Genomic DNA, 24,385 nt, shown 5'->3' with positions numbered 1-24,385 from the left:
AAAGAAATACGCAAAGAGAAAAGCAGTAAATATGGCAACCCTTTGCTAATATTTTATTTTAAACAATTCTGGCAACCACATTTATTTTCGCGTGACTTTTCATACGCACTAGAAAGTGTAATAAAATTTCGAAACTTTGTAAGGATATATTACTGAGTTTCAGTGCTTGTTCATACAATTATAATAATTTCCAATGCATCACTCATAACATGAGCATGACGAACACATTTTTCGTTGGAACCATAATTGTACGTGATTCACAGAATTTAAACTGATCGCAACACACATTCTGTACGAAAAGTAACACGCATGAGTTTGTTTACTTTGCACACTTGGAGCCTCGATTTGACGGTTCACTTGGAGTTTTCGACCTCACTCTTTGCGTATCTGTTCATAACACCGTCTGTAGTATGCAGGTGTTGGAAGCTTCCACTAAACTTAATCGAATACAAGGTATACAGCCCTAAGATTGTATGAAATGGTGACGTGGGACTAAACACTGTAATTAGGAAATTTTTTGTTACAAAATATACAGAGTCTGCAGATAGAATCAAGTTGTTTGCTCAGCGACTGTACGTATTTTTATTTTCAGCCTCCCCTGGAAATCAATTTTTTAAATATATTCAACAACACTCGAAAGAATATCGTTTATATTTGGCAATATTATGCCTATAGTATTTTTTGTGCAAACAACATGTATTTGACAAGGCACAAGCATATCATTCTTGTTGAAGATGCACCAAGAATTTCTCGTAATGTGTCAAAGTCAGAATTAACTCTATATCCTCAAAAATCAAATCCAATAATACTTACGCTATCATAATGAATGGTTTTGTCTTATTTAACTCTGATTAAATCAAATCTTAAACGTGGATCTTACTTTCAAAATAATATGGAAGCCCTGACAAAGCTTCATTAATTGGCAAACATAAGAAAATATGTCAAAAAAAATTATTAACAAGTTCCAGCAAAAAATCGTAGCAATGAACAATTCCATTTTTGTTTTTTTGCTTGAAATTTTTTTTCATTTGCCTACAACTACATTCGCTATATTACGAAGACAGCTAATATACATACGTTGATTATGGTAAAGCTTTGAAATTCAATAAATATCCGTTGCAAAAATTTACAACTCTTGTTGAGTTACTTATGGTAATCATATTCATGAGATAAACTTTCAATCACCATCAACAGTAGCATTGCAGTTGTTCCTCGATTGCACACGAATATAAATGTACGAACAAAAGTGTACCACTGCAATACGAATAGTACCGCTGCAGTACGAATAGAAGAGTACCGCTGCAATCATAAACGACGAGAGATCTGTGGTTCTTTACTTCACTGGTACTGTTACTTTTACCGGCAAGTTTTCTTTCGAGACATCAGTTTTTATTAGGTTCTGAAAGCAGGTTTAGAAATTGTTCAAGAATGGGGATTGTTTCAAACTTTTCGGAAAACTTTTACCTTTGAGATATCATATTAGTTAAAGCTCATGGAAGCAAAATTAATTGACCTATTGGGACGGGGAGTCTCTGTCAATTTTTATATCGATATTGATACAGAGAACATCACAGAGAACGGATGGTGTCCATTCACGTCGTCTGTGCTAGGAATGCTCGCATGTAATTGGTTCATTATTCGCGTAAATTTGTCATTGAAACTTTTTATCAATTTTACCGCTTAGCAATGAAATTAGAGTGATAACTGGCATATTACAAAATTGTTCTACATTTTATCTATCCAACAACATATTGGTTATTATTATCCATCATGTGGTTATGCTGTTATTAACGTTTGAAATCTGACGCAACATTTGCCAGTTTCATTTCCAATTTTACAGAATGCATTCCAGTATAGTAAACAAAGACGTAGTCCCACGTCAAAAAACCAGAAAATCATGGTATTTAGAAACCTCTACGGGATTTGACTGATTTTCTCGACAAAACTTTGTGACCTCACCTGAAATGTTATGTATGGTCGTACATACTGGCCAAGCAGAGCGAACATAAGTAAGCACTATGAACCAATTTAAGAAGCTCATTTCCAAGTTATGTGACGAGATAAGTAACGTTTCTGATTTCAGTGTGAATGAAATTTTCACACTGTAAAAGGGGGGTGTTGTTATATATCTTAACAGCAATTTTCAGGCATTTTTCACATACAGTCGCAAATTTTTTTCATGGTACCTTAAATTATTGTCGGTGGGGGATTCATCAATAAAAACTTAGTTGAAACATGGTAAGATGATCACAGTAAAAATATCAAGTGCTTCCTTAAGTAAAAGCCAACTTCTATAGAATCAATACGTTGTGATTTTGAAATTATTTCTAGGGGCTTCTGATATTCAACGCCCTTCTGAACATTCATATCACTCCAACAATAATGTGCTAGTAAAGCGGGCAATGTATGTAGTAGACAAAAAGGAAATTAGTTCGTAAAGTAATAATGTGCTGTCAAAGAGCTGTGATATAGGTAGACGGGTATCTGAAAATGCAACGATAAATACATTGTAATAACGAATTTTGGAAATATTTCGCAATATATCAATAGTGTCTTGCCCCTAGTATTATTGCTTAGAATATTCAAAAATGGGATTGGAAGAAGTACCATAAATTTTGGCATTATTTTGAACTCGATTATCTTGAAATCTTTTTTTTTAATGCATGATAACTTAAGATGTATTTTATCGCAAAGACTAAAGTTTTGAAGTGTTACTTCTAACTTCCTAGTTTGTGAACGCAAATTTTTTTTATAAAGACTTTAGAAATGTCTTTTGGGTTGAAAACCAAGGTAGTTTTTACGAAAATCATTTTAATTAATATGTATAAATATGATAATTTATTTATACATATTAATTAAAATGATTTTCGTAAAAACATCACGTAAAAACATCACAACACTCTACCTCCATAAATTAGTTGTGCTAATTAGAAAAAGCACTTTCAAAGTTAAGATCAATCATGAAGTAGCTCCTGAGCTAATGTGTACATCATAAACAATTCAAATGAAGACATATCATACGGTTTAGTTTTTAAATAGTTTATTTGACACGGCACGATACAATTTATGTTTAACTGAGCCAAGTACATTTTTTTTTTAAATTCTAAATTAGCAGGGAAAAGAGGGAGGCCTTTTTTTTATTCTCGCGGCCGACTACGAGCTAGTGGGGATTTAAGGTGAGAGGAGAGGTGTTACAATTTTGTTTTTAACTATACAGAATGTATTCATTTGTACGTGGCTAACCAGTGATGTTCTATTTGAGCAGTTTTGGTCTGAGGTGTCTGCGTAAACATAGAGATGCCGAGTCTTCGTTTTAGTGGCTCCAGCCGGGTGTATCATTCTCTTTCAGTTTGTGACAGAAATTGTATTCTAGCAAATAGATAAAAGAAATCAAATTTTATTGCCAGCATTTTTTATAAACCCGTAGAGCTGTGTCATGTACTGGAGATCACCGCTTCCCAGAATGTCTCTAACGGGTACGTTCGGTTGTTATCCTCGGGCCCGAAGGGAATCTATAAGCTCAGACCTAACACCACAGTATTCGGTACACGACCAAACAACATGCTCGATGTCATGGTAGCCACCGCCACAAACGCAGTGATTACTGTCACAAGCCCTATACGAAAGAGATGCGTGTTTAACGTATAGTGATTGGACATCACGCGAATGAAGTCCCGACCAACATCCAACCCCTTGAACCATGCTTTCGTCGATACCTTAGGAAAAATGGAATGTAGCCACCGTCCCAGTTCATCTGAGTTCCATGATGATTGCCAACTGTTGAGTGTTCTCTGACGCAAAATGCTATAAAATTCATCATAAGCAATTGGTCTTACATAAATATCGCCATCAATAGCACCCACCTTAGCTAAAGCGTCAGCCTTTTCATTGCCCGGAATGGAACAATGAGAAGGGACCCACGCTAAGGTAACCCGGTAATTTTTATCTGTTAAAGCACTTAAAAACCGCCGTATTTACCCCAGGCAATACGGGGTGTGCTTCACAGTCTTCATCGATCGCAGAGCCTCAATGGCACTGAGACTGTCTGTGAAGATGAAGTAGTGGTCTATGGGCAGGGTGTCGATGATCCCAAGAGAGTACTGAATGGCAGCAAGTTCTGCGACGTACACGGAGGCAGGAGCATCGAGTTTGTAGGAGGCGGTAAAATTTTCGTGGAAAACACCGAAGCCAGTGGACTCATCTGGATTAGATCCGTCAGTGTAAAACCTTTTATCATAACTAACATGTTTAAACTTATTGGAAAAAATTTTAGGGATCTCTTGGGGTTGCAATCGATCCGGGATACCAGAAATGTCTTGTTTCATGGTGGTGTCGAAGAATATAGCATTATTAGAAGTATCTAAAAGTGCGACATTGGAGGAATCGTATAAAGAAGGATTAATATCTTGAGCCATATAGTCAAAATATAAAGTCATAAATCTGGATTGAGATTGAAGGTCGACCAACCTCTCGAAATTTTCAATTACTAATGGGTTCATAACTGTGCATCGAATTAGCAACCGGTAAGAGAGACTCCAAAAACGATGTTTCAACGGAAGAATACCCGCTAGCACTTCAAGACTCATCGTATGGGTCGACTGCATGCAACCTAAGGCAATACGCAAACAACGATACTGTATTCGTTCCAGTTTGATCAAATGTGTGTTTGCTGCGGAGCGGAAGCAGAAACACCCGTACTCAATTACAGACAATATTGTTGTTTGGTAAAGCCTTAGAAGGTCTCCTGGGTGGGCTCCCCACCAGGTTCCGGTAATCGTACGAAGAAAATTAATCCTCTGTTGGCATTTTTGTGTCAGATACCTAATATGACAAGCCCAGGTGCATTTAGAGTCGAACCAGACCCCGAGATATTTAGCGACTAAAACCTGAGAGATCGTTTTACCCGTTAGTAGTGCAGCTGAGCTGGATTATGCTTCCTAGAAAAAACGACCAACTCAGTTTTCTCCGGAGAGAATTCGATACCCAGCTTAAGAGCCCATCAGACAAATTGTCTAAGGTATCTTGCAATGGTCTTTGCAGATCGCTAGCCTCGCTACCAGTAATGGATACAACGTTATCGTCTGCAAGTTGCCTTAGCATGCATGAATTTGCAAGACATTCATCGATGTCATTGACGTAAAAATTATATAAGAGAGGATTTAAACATGAGCCCTGGGGAAGGCCCATGTAACTAATTCGGGAAGTTGTCGAATCGCCATGTGAGAAATACATATGCTTTTCTGACAACAAATTGAGCAAAAAGTTATTCAAATTTGCTGTAAGTCCCTGCGAATGAAGTTTCGCGCTTAAAACTTCTACAGAGACAGAGTCAAAAGCCCCCTTAATATCCAAGAACGCAGAAACCATTTGCTCTTTTCGAGCAAATGCGAGTTGAATTTCAGTAGAAAGCAACGCTAGGCAATCGTTCGTCCCTTTGCCCCGGCGAAAGCCAAATTGAGTATCTGAAAGAAAACCGTTTGTTTCGACCCATTTGTCTAACCGTAAGAGGATCATTTTCTCCATTCATTTCCGGAGGCAAGAGAGCATCACAATCGGCCTATATGAATTGTGATCAGAGGCAGGTTTCCCGGGTTTCCGAATAGCAATGACTTTTACCTCCCTCCCGTCATGCGGAACAATATTTAGCTCAAGAAACTTGTTGAACAAATTCAACAAGCGTCTTTTTGCAGAGTCGGGTAGATTCTTCAACAGGTTAAATTTTATTCTATCTAACCCTGGAGCCTTATTGTTGCATGACAGGAGAGCCATTGAAAATTCCAACATCGAAAATGGAGGCTCTTCCGTAGTTACTAATAATGCGTCGCGAAAGGTTTTCTGTTCCGGTACAGAGTCCGGACAGACCTTTTTGGCAAAATCGAGTATCCAGTGATCTGAATACTCCTCACTTTCATTCGAAACGTCACGGTTCCGCATGCGCCTGGCGGTATCCCAAAGAGTGCTCATCGCTGTTTCCCTCGACAACGCGTTTACGAACCGCCGCCATTACCCGCGTTTTTTCGCCTCCCCTAAGCTCTTCATCCGCCTGCCCAGTGCCTCGTACTTTCGAAGCAGGTTGACAGTGCCGTGCTCCCGGTAGGTCTTATACGCCGCGGACCTTCGCGCGTACAGCTCAGAGCACTTTTTGTCCCACCATTTGTTGGGAGGGCGCTGTCTAATCGTTACCCCGGGTATCGGTTTCGTCTGAGCTTGAGTCGCGGCGTCGATTATCAAGCCAGCTAAGAACGCGTATTCTTCCTCCGGAGGAAGTTCCTCGTGAGTCTCGATAGATTGCGCTATAATAGACTCATGACACTTCCAATCAATATTACGTGTAAGGTCGTAGGAAATATTGATTGGGTTCGGGGGAGTTGAACCATTAGCAATTGATATGACGATTGGAAGATGATCACTACCGTGGGGATCGTTGATTACTTTCCACTGGCAATCTAACGCTAGTGATGTCGAGCAGAGGGATAGGTCAAGCACACTTTCACGTGCTGGAGGATTAGGTACGCGTGTCGCTCCTCCAGTATTCAAAACTGTCATATTGAAGTCGTCGATCAAGTTACAGATTAAAGAAGATCGGTTGTCGTTGTACAGCGACCCCCATAGCGAACAGTGAGAGTTAAAATCTCCCAAAATCAAAAAAGGTGCGGGAAGCAATTCTGCTATATCAAGGAGTTGCTTCTGTTCAATCCGCGCGGATGGGGGAATATATAACGAAACAAGGCAAAGGTCTTTTCCTTTCATATTCGTTTGAATGGCAACAACTTCAATATTCGAGATCGAGGGGAGGTCGATTCTGAAAAAAGAATAGCACTTTTTGATCCCTAAAAGTACCCCTCCACCGTGTGAGTCTCGATCTCGACGAATGATGTTGAAATCGTGGAAATTGAGTTGGTCATTTGAATTGAGAAAAGTTTTGCAGAGCGCGAACGCATCACAATTGTATGTGTTTATCAAATGTGAAAATAAATCGAATTTGGGGATGATACTTCTGCAGTTCCACTGTAACACAGTGACAAAATTCCTAACCTCTTTCGACGTATTAGTCATCGAAAGATACGATAGCTGAAATGAGGGGCCAAGTTGCTGTGAGTTGCTTCAAATAGGTTTTCACTGTAGGGAGAAGGGCAAGAAGAATGTTTTGAAGGGGATCTGGTATGTTGAATGTTTTAAATATCCAGTCCACAATATCAGAGAATTTTATGAACCCTGTTTCTTTTATGTCTTCTGATCGAGAAATGGGTGCACGAGGGGTTTTTGGTGCCCCAGGAAGCGGTGGGTACTCCTGGTTTGATTTGAAATTAAAACCGGGGGGTACTTGCTTCGGTTTTCTTCACCGCTTCCTTTCTGTGTTGTCTTATTGGTCATTCCGCTAGGGGTTATCTTACGACCTCTGCGAGAAAGATTAGGAGAGTTGAGCATTCTCCTCTTCCTAGATCCTTCTGGCAAGGCATAGGAACACCCTTCGACGGGATCGTCAGATGTACCCTCATCGGTTGGCAAAAAGGAAAAGATGTTTCCTGTCGAGGGTGGCTCAGCCCTCTTAAGCATTTCTGCAAAAGAGCGCTTTGATCGTTCTTTAAGGGAACGCTTAATTTTTTCCTCGCACTGTTTGTACGCGGGACACGCCGAAAGGTCATGCCGAGTTCCCTCGCAGTATCCTCACTGCAAGCGGTCTCAGCATGATTGCCTCCGCACTTGCTGCAGCGTGCCTTGTTGCAGCAGTAGGTGGCTGTATGACCTAACTGCTTGCAGTTTTGGCAATGCATGACCCGCGGTACAAACAGGCGTACAGGCAGACGAACCCTGTCCAAAGAGATGTAGTTCGGCAGTGCGGATCCGGCGAATGTTACACGGAAGGAATCCGAAGGGAGGAATTTCTTCTTCCCTTCTTCGATGGATACTGAATGTAATTGCTTGACATGCATGTACACGCGGTACTCCCTTGTAAAGAGCTCGAAGCTAGCAACTTCGTTTGCTTGTTTCAAGCTACTCACGACAACTCGCAGTTTGTTCGGCCTCACCTTCGTAATCTCGGTTACGGCCGAAAACTGTTTTGCCAGGTCCTTGCCTATTTGTATAATGTTAAGAGGCTTCTTTATGGGCCTAAAGTAAACTACGAATGGACCTTTCGAAGCATCTGGGTAAGCTTTCACCCGTGTTGCCGATACCCTTGGTACGGGGCTAGGTAGCGGGGATGGTAGAGGGGAATTGATGGGGGAGATCTCAATCTCTTCCCCATTTGTTTCCACATCCAGGAATAGTTGCATCTGCATGTCGTCCATTTTGCGGGAGCGTTACGCTCTACCGCACACAAACGATAAATATTCGAATGTGGGGGGGTGCGGGGATCAAGTAGTTGATATTAAATTTTAAAAACAATTTTTCAAACTACAAAGGATCAAAATAAAAATAAGACAGTAATACTAATACTAATAACAATAGTAATAATAGTAATAATAATAACAATAATTACAACAATAATAATAATAACAATAATAATAATAATAATAATGATAATAATAACAATAATAATAATAATATTAATAATAATGATAAAAATTCTAAAGTGAATACTTCACCGAACGTCTAAGTCACGACCTCACGGCTGATAGTTGGATTAATCGAGTGTCTCCGCAGAACAAACAATGACGATCCAGCTTCGTGTTGTGACACAGTGGCCGTATCTTACACTCGACCTTGTAGATGTCACTTGTAGTTGACTTCCACTCGCTCGATCGTATGATGGTCCGTGCTGCTAGCGGGGTAACAGCGGTGCGGGAGAATTATTCTTGCTGATATATCAGCTGCGTATCAGATCACTGGCGGGGTAGCCTGCCCCTACCAGTGTGCAGAAGATGTTTCTGCCGATATATTGCAGGCTATTGTTATCGCACACAAGAACTAATCGAAAAAAAAACACCCGTACGATAACTCGTGTATTGTTATTTTTGATATCATACGGTGCTGGGTATAGTTGTGGCAGCTTTCATAAATTTGTTTAACACTTTCATGTTTTGAGCACTGTACTAATCAATTCAATTTAGGTTGTTCAAATTTAGTTATAATAATTACCCTAGTTCAGGTTTATTGTTCACGTAGACTGACAACCACCTTTTAGTTATATTTTCAGAATTAGCCATTCACAGATTTCCGATTTTTATATATCATCTGAAAGAGTGTAATTTTCTGAGCAAAACGTGATTTTTTAAAACTTTATATCATTATCCTTCGATTTTTAAATAAAGAATAAAAATTCGTTCTAAGTCGCCACAATGACAGTTGGTATATGGGCTAACTGTCATTGTAGCGATTTCGAGCAGATTTCGAGCAGTTTTAAATCGTGATTTTAAAAGCAAAGGACAACGTTGTGTGATGTCCACGGTCCATATAAAATTTTTAGAATTTATATGGGCAGTTGTCCACGAGGGGGTGCTCAAAATGGTTAAAAATCTGTTCACGTGGTGTGTGGATCACCCCTTTGGCATCGCGCCATGTTTAAAGGGCTAACATCTCAACATATGTGTAAACGAGATAGCATATCACCGCCTCTTTTCATACATCTTTATCTTACTGCTGACAGCGGGCACAAATTAATTTGAGCCCAGGACATGAGTTCATTGTCATTCACTGTTACTCGGTATAGGGATGCCAAAGGCTCGATGTGGATGGACTCTTAGCTATTCACGGCTCTTTCAGATGATATTAAAACTGATATAGCTACAGACGGTGTTATAAACAGATACGATACTTTATTGCATCTCTTAATAACACACTATCCCAGCTGGTCTCGAGGTACGGTGCTGGCTTAACAAGCCATTTGTCGTAGGTTCGAGTCTCGGCTCGGGAGAGACTGTTAGTGTAGGATCGTAGCGCTAGCCCCGCAATTGGGTCCTAAAGCTATCCCGCATAATCAATAACCATAAACGGATGATAATCCATATGGTTTAACGATACCCCAATCAGTCGAAACATTATCCCGAACTAGTTGTTAGGCACGTTTTATGGTTATTGATTATGCGGGATACCAGTTTTCATATATCATTTGGAAAAGCCGCGTTTTCTGAGCAAAACGTGATTTTTAAGAAATGTTTATCGTTTTCCTTCGATTTTTAAATGAAGAATAAAAAACTGCTCGAAAGGTCTTAGATGACGTTTCGCCCATGTAAAGTATATGAGAGAACTCACGTTGAGCTCAGAAAATTGCACTCTTCCAGCTGATATATAAAAATCAGAAAACCGTTTAAAATTTTAGGATCCCATTGTCCTGTACACTCAACAGTTGGCTGCGAAGTCTGTGTATAATAAACAGAAGGTCGAGTTCCGATACGGAATGTAGCACCAAGGCTTTGCTTTGCTTTACTTTTGATAACACAGTCTCTAGATATACACTAAAGTCGCTTTTTACACGGGGGATACATACCGCGTAAAAAAAACCGCGTAAATTCCGGAATCCGCGTAAAAACCCCAGCGTTAATTCTGGATTCCGAGTGAAGGGAAACCGAAATCCACGCAAAAAAAAAAAATACCGCGTAAATTCCGGAATCCGCGTAAAAAAAACGCGTAAATTCCGGAATCCGCGTAAAAAAAGCCGCGTAATAAGAAACCCGCGTAAAACAAAACCGCGTATAAAGCGACCTTAGTGTATAGCTAAACAACCTAGTTGTTCCGTTGACGGTTAACTTGAATCGACCTTCATACGGGCGAAAATATTTTTTTTATGAATTCTGGCAGCTCTGGTAAGACATGTGAGCGAGAAAATAGAGAGAGAGAGTTTACGTCATTTTTCTTCCGTCAGTTTTCCGTCGAAGTGCGAGTGCGAGTGGTGAATGTTGGCAATTTTTTCTGCCCTGCAAACATCAGCAGCAAAACCAGTATTATTCATAGGAAAATAATCTTTGTTTCTTCTCGACAATTTTACGTATCAGAGCGCACACGGAAACTTCGACATTGGTAAGTAAATATATATAACAAACGGCGACGAAATAATGAGAATATTCGTCACTCATTCAGAAAAACACAGCGCAATGTTTTGAGTAAAATCGGTCACAGAAACCTTTGTTGTCCGTGGACCAGTTTGATTTCTGTCTGCATCCACTTCGTGCATGTTTCAATAATATCTTTAGTCTAAACAGTAGAACGGGTTGGAAATTTCTAAACCATTGTGCAGTTACTGCATTGAATCAAAATATTTTGATAACGCTACCTACCAGAAGGTTGCCTCGGAAGCTTGTGCTATTTAGTTGTGAAGTTACGGTACATTCGCTTTCTCTGCTTTCGACGCTAAAGACCAAAGTGATACAATAGAGGGTTCGCAAAGTGATTATCGTTTGCAATATTTTATTTTACATCAGTTAACCGAAACATTATGCCAGTGGCTTATCAGTAACCCTTTCAAGGAGAATAATTACCCACAGCTGTGCATTACTTACTCGTGTAGTCAATTTGTGTGAATTAAACTAACTTACACTTGTTGTAGCTGTAGAGACTCTCTAGTGTTGGAGGCAACTTTGCGAATACTGAAGTAACACGTAAGTGTTTAGACTGATGTTCATCGGTTTTATCAGCTGCGGCAAAGGCGTATTTACTTCCAGTATGTGTGGCCAGCTGGAAAGATACGTATTGTTATTCTGAAGGGATTCAACTAGTAGAAACCAGTGCTTTTCAATTATTTACTCCTACAATTTGTGAAAGTAATATATGTAAGTGAACGCAGAAAGCGATCAAGTGAAAATAAGCAAACATTGATCAATTAAATTTTGATTCATATTTCCGAAAAAAAATTTGAATGGCGCACAACACTCGCACAATTCTACGCAGCTACGACACGCGATGAGAATTGTTGCGCAGCGTAGAGCTGCGCATTCAGCTGCAGCAGTAGAAATGGAATCGTATCGTGTTAACTTGGGCTGTGCTATGATATGAGGACTATGACGAGGAAAATTATACTCAGATAACAATCCATTGCATTTGAATCGACGTGGCTATCATCTTTTTTGAGAACTACTTCTGTGGTTCGCACATAGGTATTTGTGCTTTATCTTACCGATTTAACGAATTTTCAATTTCAACACTACATCAGCTTCCTATAAGTTTTTTTTTTACTTAAGTAATTTATTTATTAAAAGTGTATCAATAAAGACTATTTAATTCAAAACTCAGTTTTGCATTCTGATGCCTGATAAGATAAAAATTGAAATGCTTTGAACAATCAGTTCAACATATGCAACGGAATCGGTTTTCAGCATTAAATTTGAATAAATCTAACTTGGACTGAGCTCATTTCTTTCAAATCATATTTACAGCTTCTCTGATTTATTTTTTTTATTTTTACAGATACTTTATTCTTTTGAGAAGTTTATTCATTTTCGCAAGCACTAGCACAATGAGCGACGAATTCGATGGATGCGAGTGCATTTGGAGCCATGAGTTGGCAATGCGTCGATTATTGTCTCTGGTAAGCGCTCTTATGATAAAAAAATCCACAATAAAAAATTTTAACCGGATTATGCTTTCAGCTCAGAAACGGGCAATCGCACTGTACAGAAACCGATTGTAATATTGATTGTAAGTTGTTCTACTAGTACTTATTGTTAAACCTTTGAAAATTAAATTATTTCCATTTAACATAGTACCGAATTTGCCGAATCAAGGGGTAAGCGATAATTTTTTCATGATGATGTTGTTTATGATCTTTGCTGTGATATTGTACATGATGCGACCGGCTTCGCTGCGCCGACGGAACGATTTGAACAAGGCGCTTCCACCACCTTCCAATGATGTAAAAAAACATCCTATGTCAACGAATTCGCCTATTTTTATACGAATGTTTGTCATTTTCTAGGGTCCTAATAATGGCGGTGCTCCACCGGCCGTCAACTGATGAAAAATGCAGATCTGTTTGCTTACAAAAAACCTTTAGAAAAAAATCGCACATCGTGGCAAACGTAGATTATAACCTGTCTTACCGGAACCCAAATTAAGTTTTCAAATGCGTATCACAGGTGCGACGAATCTTTGAAATAGCAAAAAAAATAACTGTAGTAGAAGAAATCAAAACAAAGCTGCAACTGTAACGCTTTCTTTTTGCCTTGCATTCCCGTCCTACGCGTTAAAGTCACCTGAACTATGTTTTCCTGGAATCCACAATCCACATTAATCGTACTAAGAAACAAAGGTTCAATCTGATTGCGATCTTTGCGATGAACTTTTATTTGCAAATCAACAAACTACAGTGATAATTATTTAAAGTATTTCAGCACTTTTTGATGGTGACAGGTTTGAGCACGTTATTTTTATTTTATTTTTTATTATACAGCGATTGCTTATTGTATTTCGAGAGAAGAATATCAAGTAAATCACAATTATTTAACCGTTATCTTTATATAATTTTATTCTGTGGCAATATAATTAAACATCACCAACGCATAATGGTGTTCATTTGAAAAAGACACTTTGAAACGAACGTTCTTAGTAAAATAGCGTGTCTACCTTTCGCGAGGTACCTATGCTTCTAGAGAAGGAACTTGCATGGGAAAGTTTGTTTTGGTGCTTTTCTTTTCGTAATCTATATCTATACTTGTACATGTGAATTGTACCGAAATGATGAAATAAAACGAGAATATCATGCGTCGAAAACTTTACTTTGAATAGATTATGCGTGGTGTACAGGGTATACAGGGGAATTCGAATCTTAGTAAGAATCAGACCATTTTCGGTTTTTAAAGGACAGCATTAGTTTATTCTCTTGAACTCCTCACCACTTGGTTCTAATTCTAATTCGCTTTCTCACGGACATTTAAAGAGAAACCATTTGTATGCTTCTGGGACGTGTCACTCAAGGATGGAAAAAATCGTGTCGCATAACAATCATTCAAGTATCATTTCTGAACTTGCTATTCATAAGCTTTCAATCCCAGCAAACCATCGCTATTAAAAGTTACACATTCTCACGCATGCAAAAGACAACTTATAGCAAAGTAATATACGGTAGCTACCTTTGATGATTTTGTTTCAGTATTGCCCGCTTTAGGTGGAGCTAGCAACATATAGCGAGTGTTTCACGAAAGAATCGTTAACGATTGCACTCGAGCGATCGCAACGATTCTTTCAAATATTGGTTGCTTGCAGGCGTAATTCGGCTACTCCACGTCGTGTTTTCACCGTGATATACCGCGATGTTTCCTAGTGATTTCAAATATCACATGCTAAAGCACCATGCTACCATTTCCGTAAGCATTGATGATTGATGATTGCTCCGGTAAGCAAACAGTTGAACGCAATCTAACGTTCATTTAGATTCATAATTTTGTATCACTGGCGATAAAAGCTCAAAGATTCTCGCGATACCGTTGAATGCAAGGCTGATAGTTTATCTTTTGCGGAATATGTCAAGTAGGTGTCGTACAAGTTAGTCGGAACCACAATTTTTTTTTCTGTGCTTAACATATTTTTCGCCTATTTTTGTGTTTATTACACAGTCGCGATATAACAAACCTGCATAAGATTTAGTAAAGCTAAAGTAATATTTTCATATCTTATTCGAAGCTGCTGGAAAGTATTTAGAATCGATTATTTATTACGTTTGTCCAGTGAATTTTCAACCTCGCATTGGAAAAATAACTCAACAACAAATTATTGTTGTTCACAGTGTTGAGTAAACGTTCACTTTTAACATTTATACATACATTAAAACGATATGGTTTCACTAAACATGATAATATCGATCGTTTCTTGTATTCAGAAAATCATTTTATGCAGATCAAGGAATAAAAGAGTTTTATAGTTTTTCGGCTCCATTAAACTACAAATTTGGCCATTTTAATAATTTCTCACCCACTGTAGTTTTAGCCTTTTTGTTATCAAATTGACATGACAACCGTTAAACGGATACGCTGGTCGACCCGAATAAACGGGAATTTGCAACACGAGCTCTACGATCGCCTAACGGTTCGCACAACAAAGCCTACTGGAGCATCCTTTGTCCATCTGATCCTTTCACTTTATCATCATCCAGCAAGCGATCAACATCTTAGTAGTGAAGAGCTCTTAGAGCCACGTGATTTAAAAAAGTAAGTGCTAGAACAAAAAGCTATAAAATTTCATTGAAAACTAAGTCATAAATTGGCTGAATTATTAGAAAACAGCAGAACTGATTAATTTTCAATTTGTGCTTAGAAAATTTATTTCGGTAAGTTGATTTTTTACATTTCGATTAATTCAATAAGCGTTTGATATAAAATGGCGCTCCTCGAACAACAGCCTCAATATACAAAATGGTCACCGGAATGGACGAAAGCAGACTGGAATACGAAAACGACCAGCAGCTGGACGAGAGCGGATCGGAGGATTGCGATCCATGCCCAGCCGGTACACTCTCTTCCAAGTTCGACAAAACGGATTCGTCAATCAACACGAATCCGCTTCCGAACGGCAAATACACGCTTATCGGCATCGATATCGATACGACGGGTCGTAGGTTAATCGATGAGATTGTTCAGATTTCCGCCTATACACCGGAGCATCAGTACTCCCAGTATATAATGCCGCTCATGAACCTGAATCCAGCCGCTCGCCAGCGTCATCAGGTCCGAGTTATAACTGTTGGGTTCTTCCGCATGCTGAAGAGCATGCAGACCTATAGGGTGGTTAAGACTAAGACCGAAGTTTCGGCGCTGAATGAGTTTATTACCTGGCTGGAGGAACGCCACGCGCAGGAAGAGGGGTCGGATGGTGTGGTGCTAATCTACCATGAACAGCGCAAGTTTGTGCCGTACATGGTTATCGAGGCGCTCAAAAAATATAACCTATTGGACCGCTTTGCTGCGACGGTCAAGTCCTTTGCAAATGGATTCAAATTGGCCGAAGAAAAGTGTAGCAAGACGATCAAATATTTCTCAATTCGCCAGTTGGCCAAGCTGGTGCTCGAAGAAAGTGAAGCAAAGGATGGTTTTGAAGGAAACGCCGCCTATCGTGCTCGACTGGCATACCAGCTAACGCGACGCCTGTCCAAGGGTAAGTTAACGCCATTTTGTGAAGTTTCTATTGTTTTCTAGTTTTCTAAAGTTTCTATTGTATCTAATGTGATTGTTTTATTACAATAGACGACAGTAAGGTTCCGAGTGGTGACGTGTGTCAGGCAGTGATTTCGACGGAACAGTCTGATGAAGCAAAATCGGATAATGATACCGAGGCGGATGATGAATGTGCGGATGCCGATGCAACTGGAATTGTGAAACGTGGTTCAGACGGAGGTGCCTCTAGCGAAGTGGACGACAGTCACACTGCGGAAGACGAGAATTTGCTAAACACGACCGACGTGGATGCCGTTACTGGTCATTTGACATCCGTGCCGGAACCTCAACCCCGTTCGCGGCCCACCACCGAAGCCGAAAGGGAAAAGATGTGTACCGTATTGTGCGAACTTGCGTCACCGATCACGTGCGAGATTTCTGAACTGGATGAACAGGAGAAGATTTTGTTACGTCAAAATTCGCTACGACCGGTGTTTCTTCAGTACTTCAAGACGACTATCTATCACCGGTTCGTATTTGTGTGATTATAAGGGAAAGCCTCCTTAAGTGAAATTTTCCAATTTGCAGGGTAAAAGCCGTAACGTATCGACGTGTGTTGGCTGAGTATGGTCATGATTTCGCATCGTTGCTGCAGGTGTGGACCGACCAGAAACGCGAAGGATTAGAAGCACTAATTTCCAAGATCACGGAATTGAAAGAAGACGAACGTACTGAGCTTATAGAACTGCTCGATTGCCATTACGATCCGGAAAAGCAACAGCTGAAACCGGTCGTGAAGCGCGTTCGCCATCGTTCCTCACGAGGTAAATTAATATTTTTTTTATGTTTTAAAATTTTATTCCATTTTTTGTTACCTATTTTTTGTGGTTCAGTTGTGTTTGATTTCTTTATTTCGTTGAAAAATTTAACGTAATTCAAATTTGCTCAATTATAATTAGCTTCACATATGATTTTGTTATCATAAATATTTCACTTAATTATAGCATTTCTTGGTTTTTTTTAAAAAGATCGCCATTAAACTTGTAAAAATCTGGCTGTTAGTCTTTTGCCTACTAAATAACTTTTTGATTAACCGTTACACATCTCTCCCGTAGGTCGCTTGTTTTTCGCCAGCAAGGATAGTAATACTGGCAATACGAGTGGTGGAAACTTCACCAACAAGGAGAACCGTAAACCAATGGCTGGCCGCAATAACAGTAACAACATCACCAACAACATGAATGCCAATACGGGTAACAACGATAACAATAATAATAAAAATTTCAACCAAGTGCCAACCTCCCCGAATGGTGGTAAGAAGCTTCGTCAACGTCAGCAGAGGCGCCGCCGAAACAATCAGAACAAGCAGAATGGCCATAACTTCAACCAAGCGCCTATGATTCAAACTGGTGCCTAAGAGGAAAACGCTGTGCGGTTTCCCAGGTTTGTTAACCAACATACACTTTAAATATTTTAATCAGAGTAAGGATTAATCTGAAATAGTTACCATCCTGAAGTAAGAATCGATTTTTTTACCGCGAATGCGTGTTATCAGATTTCAATATCGTTAGCGTAGTTAAAGCAACCTAAACCAGCCGATCAGAACATTCCGTTTCCTTCTTTTAGTTTAGTTTCCTGCCTAAAAAAGTAGATCATAGGGGTGATATTAGTTGATAACTAATCTTTTTTTAAAAAAGGTCTTTTACCGTACAAATTATTACAGTATTGTAATCGCAACTTTTTATTTACAATTTGTTAGGGCTTTTTAAAGAACTATCTAACACTGCTCTTAAAATTGCTTTTGAAGTTTTTTGTATTATGACAGGAAGGTATCTGAACTCGCTCAACACTTCGTTGGCAAAATTACGTTTGAGTCGGTGAAAAGAAAGCGCGCACTTTTCACTGATGTCAATGTGAAACTTTTCCGTGAGATTAACCGAAGAAGTTATTTAAAGCGATTCAGTTTCTTTTTTGATCCAGCTATTACGGCGTAAAGTTTAGATGGTATAGGAGAAAGAGAACATAATATGAAGATTGTAAACTTTGAAATGCTACCGGAAAGTGTGCGTGATCCTGATCAGGAAGATAGAGATAGATTCAAGTAATATTAATTACACGCTCCACTATTTCCAAAAATAACACTTTTGATTTATACTAAAGAAGAATGATTGTCAAATGATTTGAACTTGTTGTTGGTCTAGAAAATGCAAAGTCTCTTCGTCTGTGACGTTATGAGATCTTGTTAATTTCAAAATAAAGCGAAAGCAGCAAATATGGTTTATGCATTATTTCGAAACTTCATCACTCGGATTTGGTAGATAATCTATCACTAATTCGTTCACCAATCCAGTAGTATCAATGATCAAAGAATTAAACATCATAGAAGTTCAATTAAAAACGATTCATAACATTAGTTTATTTATTAAATCATTCTAAAAGATTGCTATAAAATACCTAAATAGTTTTGTTCCAATACCTGCAAAATAGGATGCCTTGAAAGCACCTTTGTCGCACCGCAACAGTCAGCAATTTGTTCACAATTTGAGCCCGACTATACAATTCCGCGTGAAAATGTGCGTACCTTGGATTAATAAATCAATCTTCCTCTTTGATGCAGTTCTCAACCAGCTGCCGTAAATTGGGATTCTCCATTGCAGCTGCTATTCGTTCCTTATCGTTGATCTGCTTGTTAACTGTTATGAATAGACCACAATCAAAGCCGTACTTTGCGGTTTAATACAACATTGAATGATCAAGAAAGATAACTTACTTTCGTCTTCCGTCGAGTGAGCGCCTTTTTTGATGTAAATATCCAGCTTGAGATTATGATTAAGACTTCGTTGAACCTTGATTCGAATGCACAATCCGATAAGTGTTGCTAGCGAGCAATGTGGCACTGTTGGGTTGAATTCGATCCGAACCACAAACACATTACCTTCGGTAGGCTCTTGCACGAATATACCATCCTCATACACCACTTTCAGATCCTCCAGGGTGTTGGGCTTCTCGGGATCACGTATAGTTCGCAGAAAATCTAATTAACACCCAATCAAAATCATTATAGATAACACCAAAAATCTTCTCTAGTCAACCAACCATAAATGGTTTCCTTCAAGTCATTGGCGTCGCGGTAACCGAGCTGTGATAAGGAAGGAGATGGTGCGACTTCCCGATTGAGGCTTTCGCTGCACGAGCTTGAAGCAGCACTCACATCGCCTGAACTTTTCTTACGGAAAAAAGATAACATCTTTCACGGTCGCTTCGAACGCTACTCTATTTCGGACGTAATATTTTATTAATCAAAACTGACCAATGCAGTAAACAAGAAGCAATAAACGCATCTAACCGACAAAAACTCTTTCAATCTTGCACAACGAATAATGACTGACTGACTGTTTTCTACGTTTTATGTTCATTTTTTTCTCGTATTGTTTACCTTTTAACTGTCAAAAAACGCCGCCGTCTTTTATAAACTAGCCGCCCAACAAAAGTTTCAATTCTTACTCCCGGGATTACATTCCGAGTACAAAACCGATTCACGAACCGTTTGAAGGCCTATCCAGGGGTGGCATTGTGCAGCTCGATTTGAACGATTTTCGCTATTTTCAAGTAGGTCACATACTGCCAGTTATGCTTTAAATTTAAAGGGAGCTGTCATTGTCATTTGTCCTGCGCTGCCGCTCATGGCAAGTCCGTCCCATTTGCGTTTTTGTGCTGATGAGAAAACAGCAATCAAAAATCGTAACATTTTAGGAGAAATTTTGCACTCGTATGCTTTTTCAATAAAGACTGTCAACAGAATTTGTTACTGCAATGGCAAACAAATACTTTTGCATCAAAAAGCGCGCATAAACATCAAATCTTGTTCAAATTATGTTGAAAACCATAAGCTGGGACCCACATGCGATTACTTTTACGATAACTAGCCAGAATGATAGCAAATCAATCACATAGCCACCTGCGACCGGTGATGAAAAACAAACTAATGCAAATCGATTCCTTTGCTTGCGTCTGGAAAAAGGCCCTCGCTAGTCGATCTACAAATGGGCTTCTATCGTGCTTCCACAGAATGATTGAATGATTTTGTAGAGAGAATCATTTCACAATGTGGTTGAATAACTGCGCCATCTGCTTGTTTCTCTACCTGATACTAATGATAAACTCAAAATCACTTCAGGTCGAGGAACTTGTTCTAATTTTTTTGAGAGCACCCACACGTTCATGGCGGGGCAGTTTCAACACATCAGTGAATACAATTTGTACAAATATGATGGAAACCCTCCTATTAGGAGGCTGTTATTCCCGTGTAAAAACAGTTAAAAAGCGTATCAAAGTATTCGATATGACTATTAATGCGTTCTTTGAAACGAAATTCATCGTTCCTCGATATGTGTTGAATAATTGTGATCCACGGCCCAACATGATTAAAATACAAAGAGTAGTATTCACTCCAGCATGCTTTAACTTACAGTACCGTGAGACTAGTAACAGATCTAATGCTGATGGTCAAATAAAATTCTGTTCACCGTTAATGAAAAAAAAAATGCTGAAAGAAGCTATTTCCTTGAAGAAAATATTGCAGTATCACGAAACAAAAACGGTCGTGATTGTAAAGAGGCATTCAGTTGTAAACGATGAGAAGAAGTAGTTTTAGAAAATTTTCGAGTAAAAACTAGTAACTCTTGAAATAATTATAACAAATACAGTAACTGTTCGCTAACTGGGTGCTGTTTAACTGGGCTGCTTTTTAACTGGGCGTTCGCTAACTGGGCTATAGCCCAGTTAAAAAGCAGATGAACGTCAAAAATCAGCGTTTGGCATAACGCTGTCAAAACGAGATAGGGGCTCATGAATAGTGAATTGAGATCGATTTTTTCAGTTCAATGGATTTTGGTTGTCATCACACCCCGATCAGAAGAGCATAACTAAAAAATTACAAAATTCTATCAACGTGAAATACAAATAACATATTTTGATACAATTTTGTAATTTTCCACATAATTTTAATAACAAAATTGAATCTGAATGAGTTACAATAACAAAACGTGAAATGAAGTAGTTCTGAAACAAGTCTAACTAATTTTTCGTTTTTATCAAAACCTGTTGTTTCCAACAATGTTTGTTATTAAATTGTTCTATATACTATCTTATTTTGTTAGAAAGCTGATATATTAGTAACAAATTTTGATATGTGTTTGATACTAGTAGAATCATTTCTGTTATAATTTCTGTTATTTTAACACCTAACGGGACCAAATTAAAAACACAGCCTGTAAGGGTTTTCCCGTAACAAACTAACAACTTCTGTTACATTTTTGTTTTTTCTTTCTGATTGGGACATGCGATCCACCAGACTCGTTTCCAGGTCAAATAAATATTTTGTGGAAAGAACATGTTTCCAAGCAACGGTTAGTGTAAATAAAGCACACGCAAAGCTAAAGACAATGTATTATTTTTCATTTCATCAATCAGGATTTTTAGTGTATTTGTTTTTTAACATTTTCCAATTTTCGCTGAGGGAGATTTGCCTAGCGCCATTACATCGAAATCCCCCTCGGTATTTGACGACATTTGAAATGTCAGCCCAGTTAGCGAGCGACATTCGTTAACTGGGCTAGGCCCTCAGCCCAGTTAGCGAACGAATAGTGTATTACCAAACAAGTGCCAAGCAATAAGGTTTGAAGTTTCGTCCTATCCTCAGATACACACACCCATGTGAAAAGCTTTGTTTTCTTGTAATTTACTAGCACAAAGTATTTGTACAACTAACAGCGATTCCAAAAGTTTCTTAATATCTTTTTTCGCTAATAAAGAGCGCATCCTTTATTTCTTCCTTTTAAAATGCATAAGTATAGTAAAATTCAATCGAACCACTCAACAAATATCACTAGTCCAACTGGTACATCAAATTCTAAACCTGAAGACCATAAACTATTGTAAACATCATATATTTCATAATTATTATTGGCTGTGGGACTCACTTGCAATGATTTTTTCTATGGGACCTACTTCAATTATTTTTGCTATGGGACAAACTGACTTGCTATTTTTTTCATAGTTTCTCAGAACAAAGCATTCAAAATTTTGTGTTTTTTCGAAAGTGCATATGAAAAGGTGATGATTCCACCAATCAAATCAAAATTGACAAAAATGCAATTGGGACGGACTTGCCATGAGCGGCAGTGCGGGTCATCTAACTCGCAAAGTCGAAAAAATACGAAAAAAGAAACATAACTCCCCCAGCGATCATTTAGTTTTGTTCGAGTTGCTCGAAACGAAATAAGGCAATCCACGGGTGACGTTTTTTTGCTTGTACGTTTGTTATTGTTGCTGTTTTACAAGCTGTAAAATCAAAACACGGCCAAGACCGAAATCTTTTGATGTCGGCAATAATATCAAAAGTGATTTTATATTGTTGTATTTAAGATTGGCACTCGCGATACTAGAGCTATCGATCGGATAACATTTGTTTTTCACGCTTCTGGATCCGGATTGCATCCAAGTTGAGACCGATCGAACGGATCGAACATACATAAAGCTGTCATAAGTTGAAAACAGACTGAAATCAGCTGATCGCAACTGTCTCGTGGATTGCCTTATGCGCAATGTCACCCCAGCTTTCCACGAGCGGTAATGGCGGACAGTGCACCCATCCCATTTTGACGTTTTCTGCAGGGCGGGTAATTTTCAATCGAAGTAACGGAGTAGAAAATATAACAACGTCGTTACTCGTTACAATGTCGGAGTCACTGGGCTTGTATGTGACATATTTTTGACTCCGTTTTTATTTCGAACCCACCGAGGTTCCATAACGTCACACTTTAATTTTGACGGCGTCTTTTTAAAGGCATCACCCTTTGGACAACTCTGCTTACGTATTCACACTCCCGTAAGTACTACCGAGTTGAATGAAACTAGGGTATTCGATAGGATTCGCATCAAGTAAAAGATTGTTGCGACCAATAGCACTACCCAGGTTGCATCACTAGGAGGCAGACTTTATTGCAACCCAAATAGTCGGAAGCTAAAACATGAGTACATTTACCAGAAAAAAAAAATAATTTGTGATAAGATGATTGCTATCATGTGAAAAAACGCGAGCTGATTTAGGTGACGAAATTTTCCATAAACCGTTTATACTTATATCCTGAAATATAGGGAAATAAAACATAGGAAATTAGCATAGTCAAGAGTTTAAAAAGTTTTACACACACCAATAAAATCTAAGTTGCGATATGATTAGCACGTAGTGTTATGTTATTCATAATAAAAAGAAAACGCGAGCTGATCCTTACACAAAATTGAAGGAGAATGCTGTAATGAACTTAATTATTGTTCCTTCAGGTTGTATATCTCATTTATAAAGCGCTGCTCCCACAAAATCATTTCCTGAGTTTTTGTGGGTGTGGGTGACTTATTCTCTGGCCATCAAAATTCCACTCATAATTTTTGTTAAACTCCGATCACATGTTTTTGATTTGTTTAAATTATAAATCTGAGCTGGGGCCTAGTGTGGTTGGTAACGTCTCCGCCAACCACGCTCGACGCCTGGGTTCGAATCCCACCGCCGACATAGGTGTCGATGGTTGTGAGGTGGCGTGATCCACTCACAACCAACCCAACTGGTCTAGATTCAATCCTAGCCGACACCGGGAGATTTTCTGAGGCGAAAAATCTCTGAGATCACGCCTTCCATCGCATGAGGAAGTAAAGCCGTTGGCGCCGGTCCGTTAATAAACGGATCGTGAGTTAGGGTCCTGGGTGTGGAGTCGCCTCCCTGGGCGTCGGTGATTGGCCACAACAGTGGCGGAACTAGACCGACGGAAAATAAGCGAGAATAAAAAAAAAATTATAATTCGAAAAAATCCGTTCAATCGCTATCGCTGAGTATAACAGAGATAATAGAGCAGGAAAAATGTAGGGTAACACTGGAAATAGAAATGTGCATATCGATGTCACGGAATTCGTCATGAATTCACTGAATGTCGGTGTTCGGTAGACTTTCCTTAAAGTGTTTCATCAAGGGATAGATCGATCGATTAAGCTCTTGGGCAAAACCTGTGTTCACCAGTGCACTGTCTATAAATGCATAACAGTCTCATGGGGTTTTTCATTACTATTGAGATAAACCTCAGAAACTTCTTCCCATTACGTGTGCTCTTGTTCAACTTTAAAGCTTTTAACTGTGATTCCGAAATGTTATAAATCATTCCATTCATTTCTCTCAAAGCCAGTAATTCATTGAAACTCGTTGATAGTTAATATCCATGATTTTTTTTAAACTACTATAACTGATTCCAACCAATTAAAGTACATATTTGTAGTAAACGGCCTAGAACATTTCTATTCCTGAGCTTTCAAGTTGT

The 24,385-nt window shown here is 38.9% G+C and overlaps 3 protein-coding genes across 7 annotated transcripts; 2 read left to right on the top strand and 1 right to left on the bottom strand.

The window, feature by feature from the left end:
- The first annotated feature begins 10,799 nt into the window (after positions 1-10,799).
- LOC129721487 (small integral membrane protein 14) lies at positions 10,800-13,644 on the top strand. 4 transcript variants are annotated; one of them, XM_055674122.1, is made up of 6 exons: positions 11,588-11,708; positions 11,827-12,032; positions 12,343-12,463; positions 12,525-12,573; positions 12,639-12,787; positions 12,851-13,644. In XM_055674122.1, the coding sequence occupies exons 3-6, from the start codon at positions 12,392-12,394 to the stop codon at positions 12,887-12,889; spliced, it is 309 nt and encodes a 102-aa protein (XP_055530097.1). In that variant the 5' UTR covers positions 11,588-11,708; positions 11,827-12,032; positions 12,343-12,391; the 3' UTR covers positions 12,890-13,644. The 4 variants fall into 4 exon arrangements, with proteins under 4 accessions (XP_055530095.1, XP_055530096.1, XP_055530097.1 ...); XM_055674120.1 differs by lacking the exons at positions 11,588-11,708; positions 11,827-12,032 and adding an exon at positions 10,800-10,959; XM_055674121.1 differs by lacking the exons at positions 11,588-11,708; positions 11,827-12,032 and adding an exon at positions 11,108-11,537.
- A 1,341-nt stretch (positions 13,645-14,985) lies between these two features.
- On the top strand, positions 14,986-18,291 carry LOC129721485 (maternal protein exuperantia). 2 transcript variants are annotated; one of them, XM_055674117.1, is made up of 5 exons: positions 14,986-15,196; positions 15,268-16,020; positions 16,110-16,548; positions 16,608-16,843; positions 17,135-18,291. In XM_055674117.1, the coding sequence occupies exons 2-5, from the start codon at positions 15,282-15,284 to the stop codon at positions 17,434-17,436; spliced, it is 1,716 nt and encodes a 571-aa protein (XP_055530092.1). In that variant the 5' UTR covers positions 14,986-15,196; positions 15,268-15,281; the 3' UTR covers positions 17,437-18,291. The 2 variants fall into 2 exon arrangements, with proteins under 2 accessions (XP_055530092.1, XP_055530093.1); XM_055674118.1 differs by lacking the exon at positions 14,986-15,196 and having other exon boundaries at positions 15,252-16,020.
- A 114-nt stretch (positions 18,292-18,405) lies between these two features.
- LOC129721486 (MIP18 family protein galla-1) lies at positions 18,406-19,446 on the bottom strand. Its single transcript, XM_055674119.1, has 3 exons — positions 19,116-19,446; positions 18,790-19,053; positions 18,406-18,712 (listed from the first exon to the last, which is right to left on the bottom strand). The coding sequence occupies exons 1-3, from the start codon at positions 19,264-19,266 to the stop codon at positions 18,615-18,617; spliced, it is 513 nt and encodes a 170-aa protein (XP_055530094.1). The 5' UTR covers positions 19,267-19,446; the 3' UTR covers positions 18,406-18,614.
- Between the last annotated feature and the right edge of the window lie 4,939 nt (positions 19,447-24,385).

The sequence above is a fragment of the Wyeomyia smithii genome, chromosome 2 (genome assembly GCF_029784165.1).
Source record: "Wyeomyia smithii strain HCP4-BCI-WySm-NY-G18 chromosome 2, ASM2978416v1, whole genome shotgun sequence".
NCBI classification, from domain to species: domain Eukaryota; kingdom Metazoa; phylum Arthropoda; class Insecta; order Diptera; family Culicidae; genus Wyeomyia; species Wyeomyia smithii.
The sequence above is the reverse complement of the archived record's forward strand: the minus strand, read 5'-3'. Positions and strand labels throughout refer to the sequence as shown.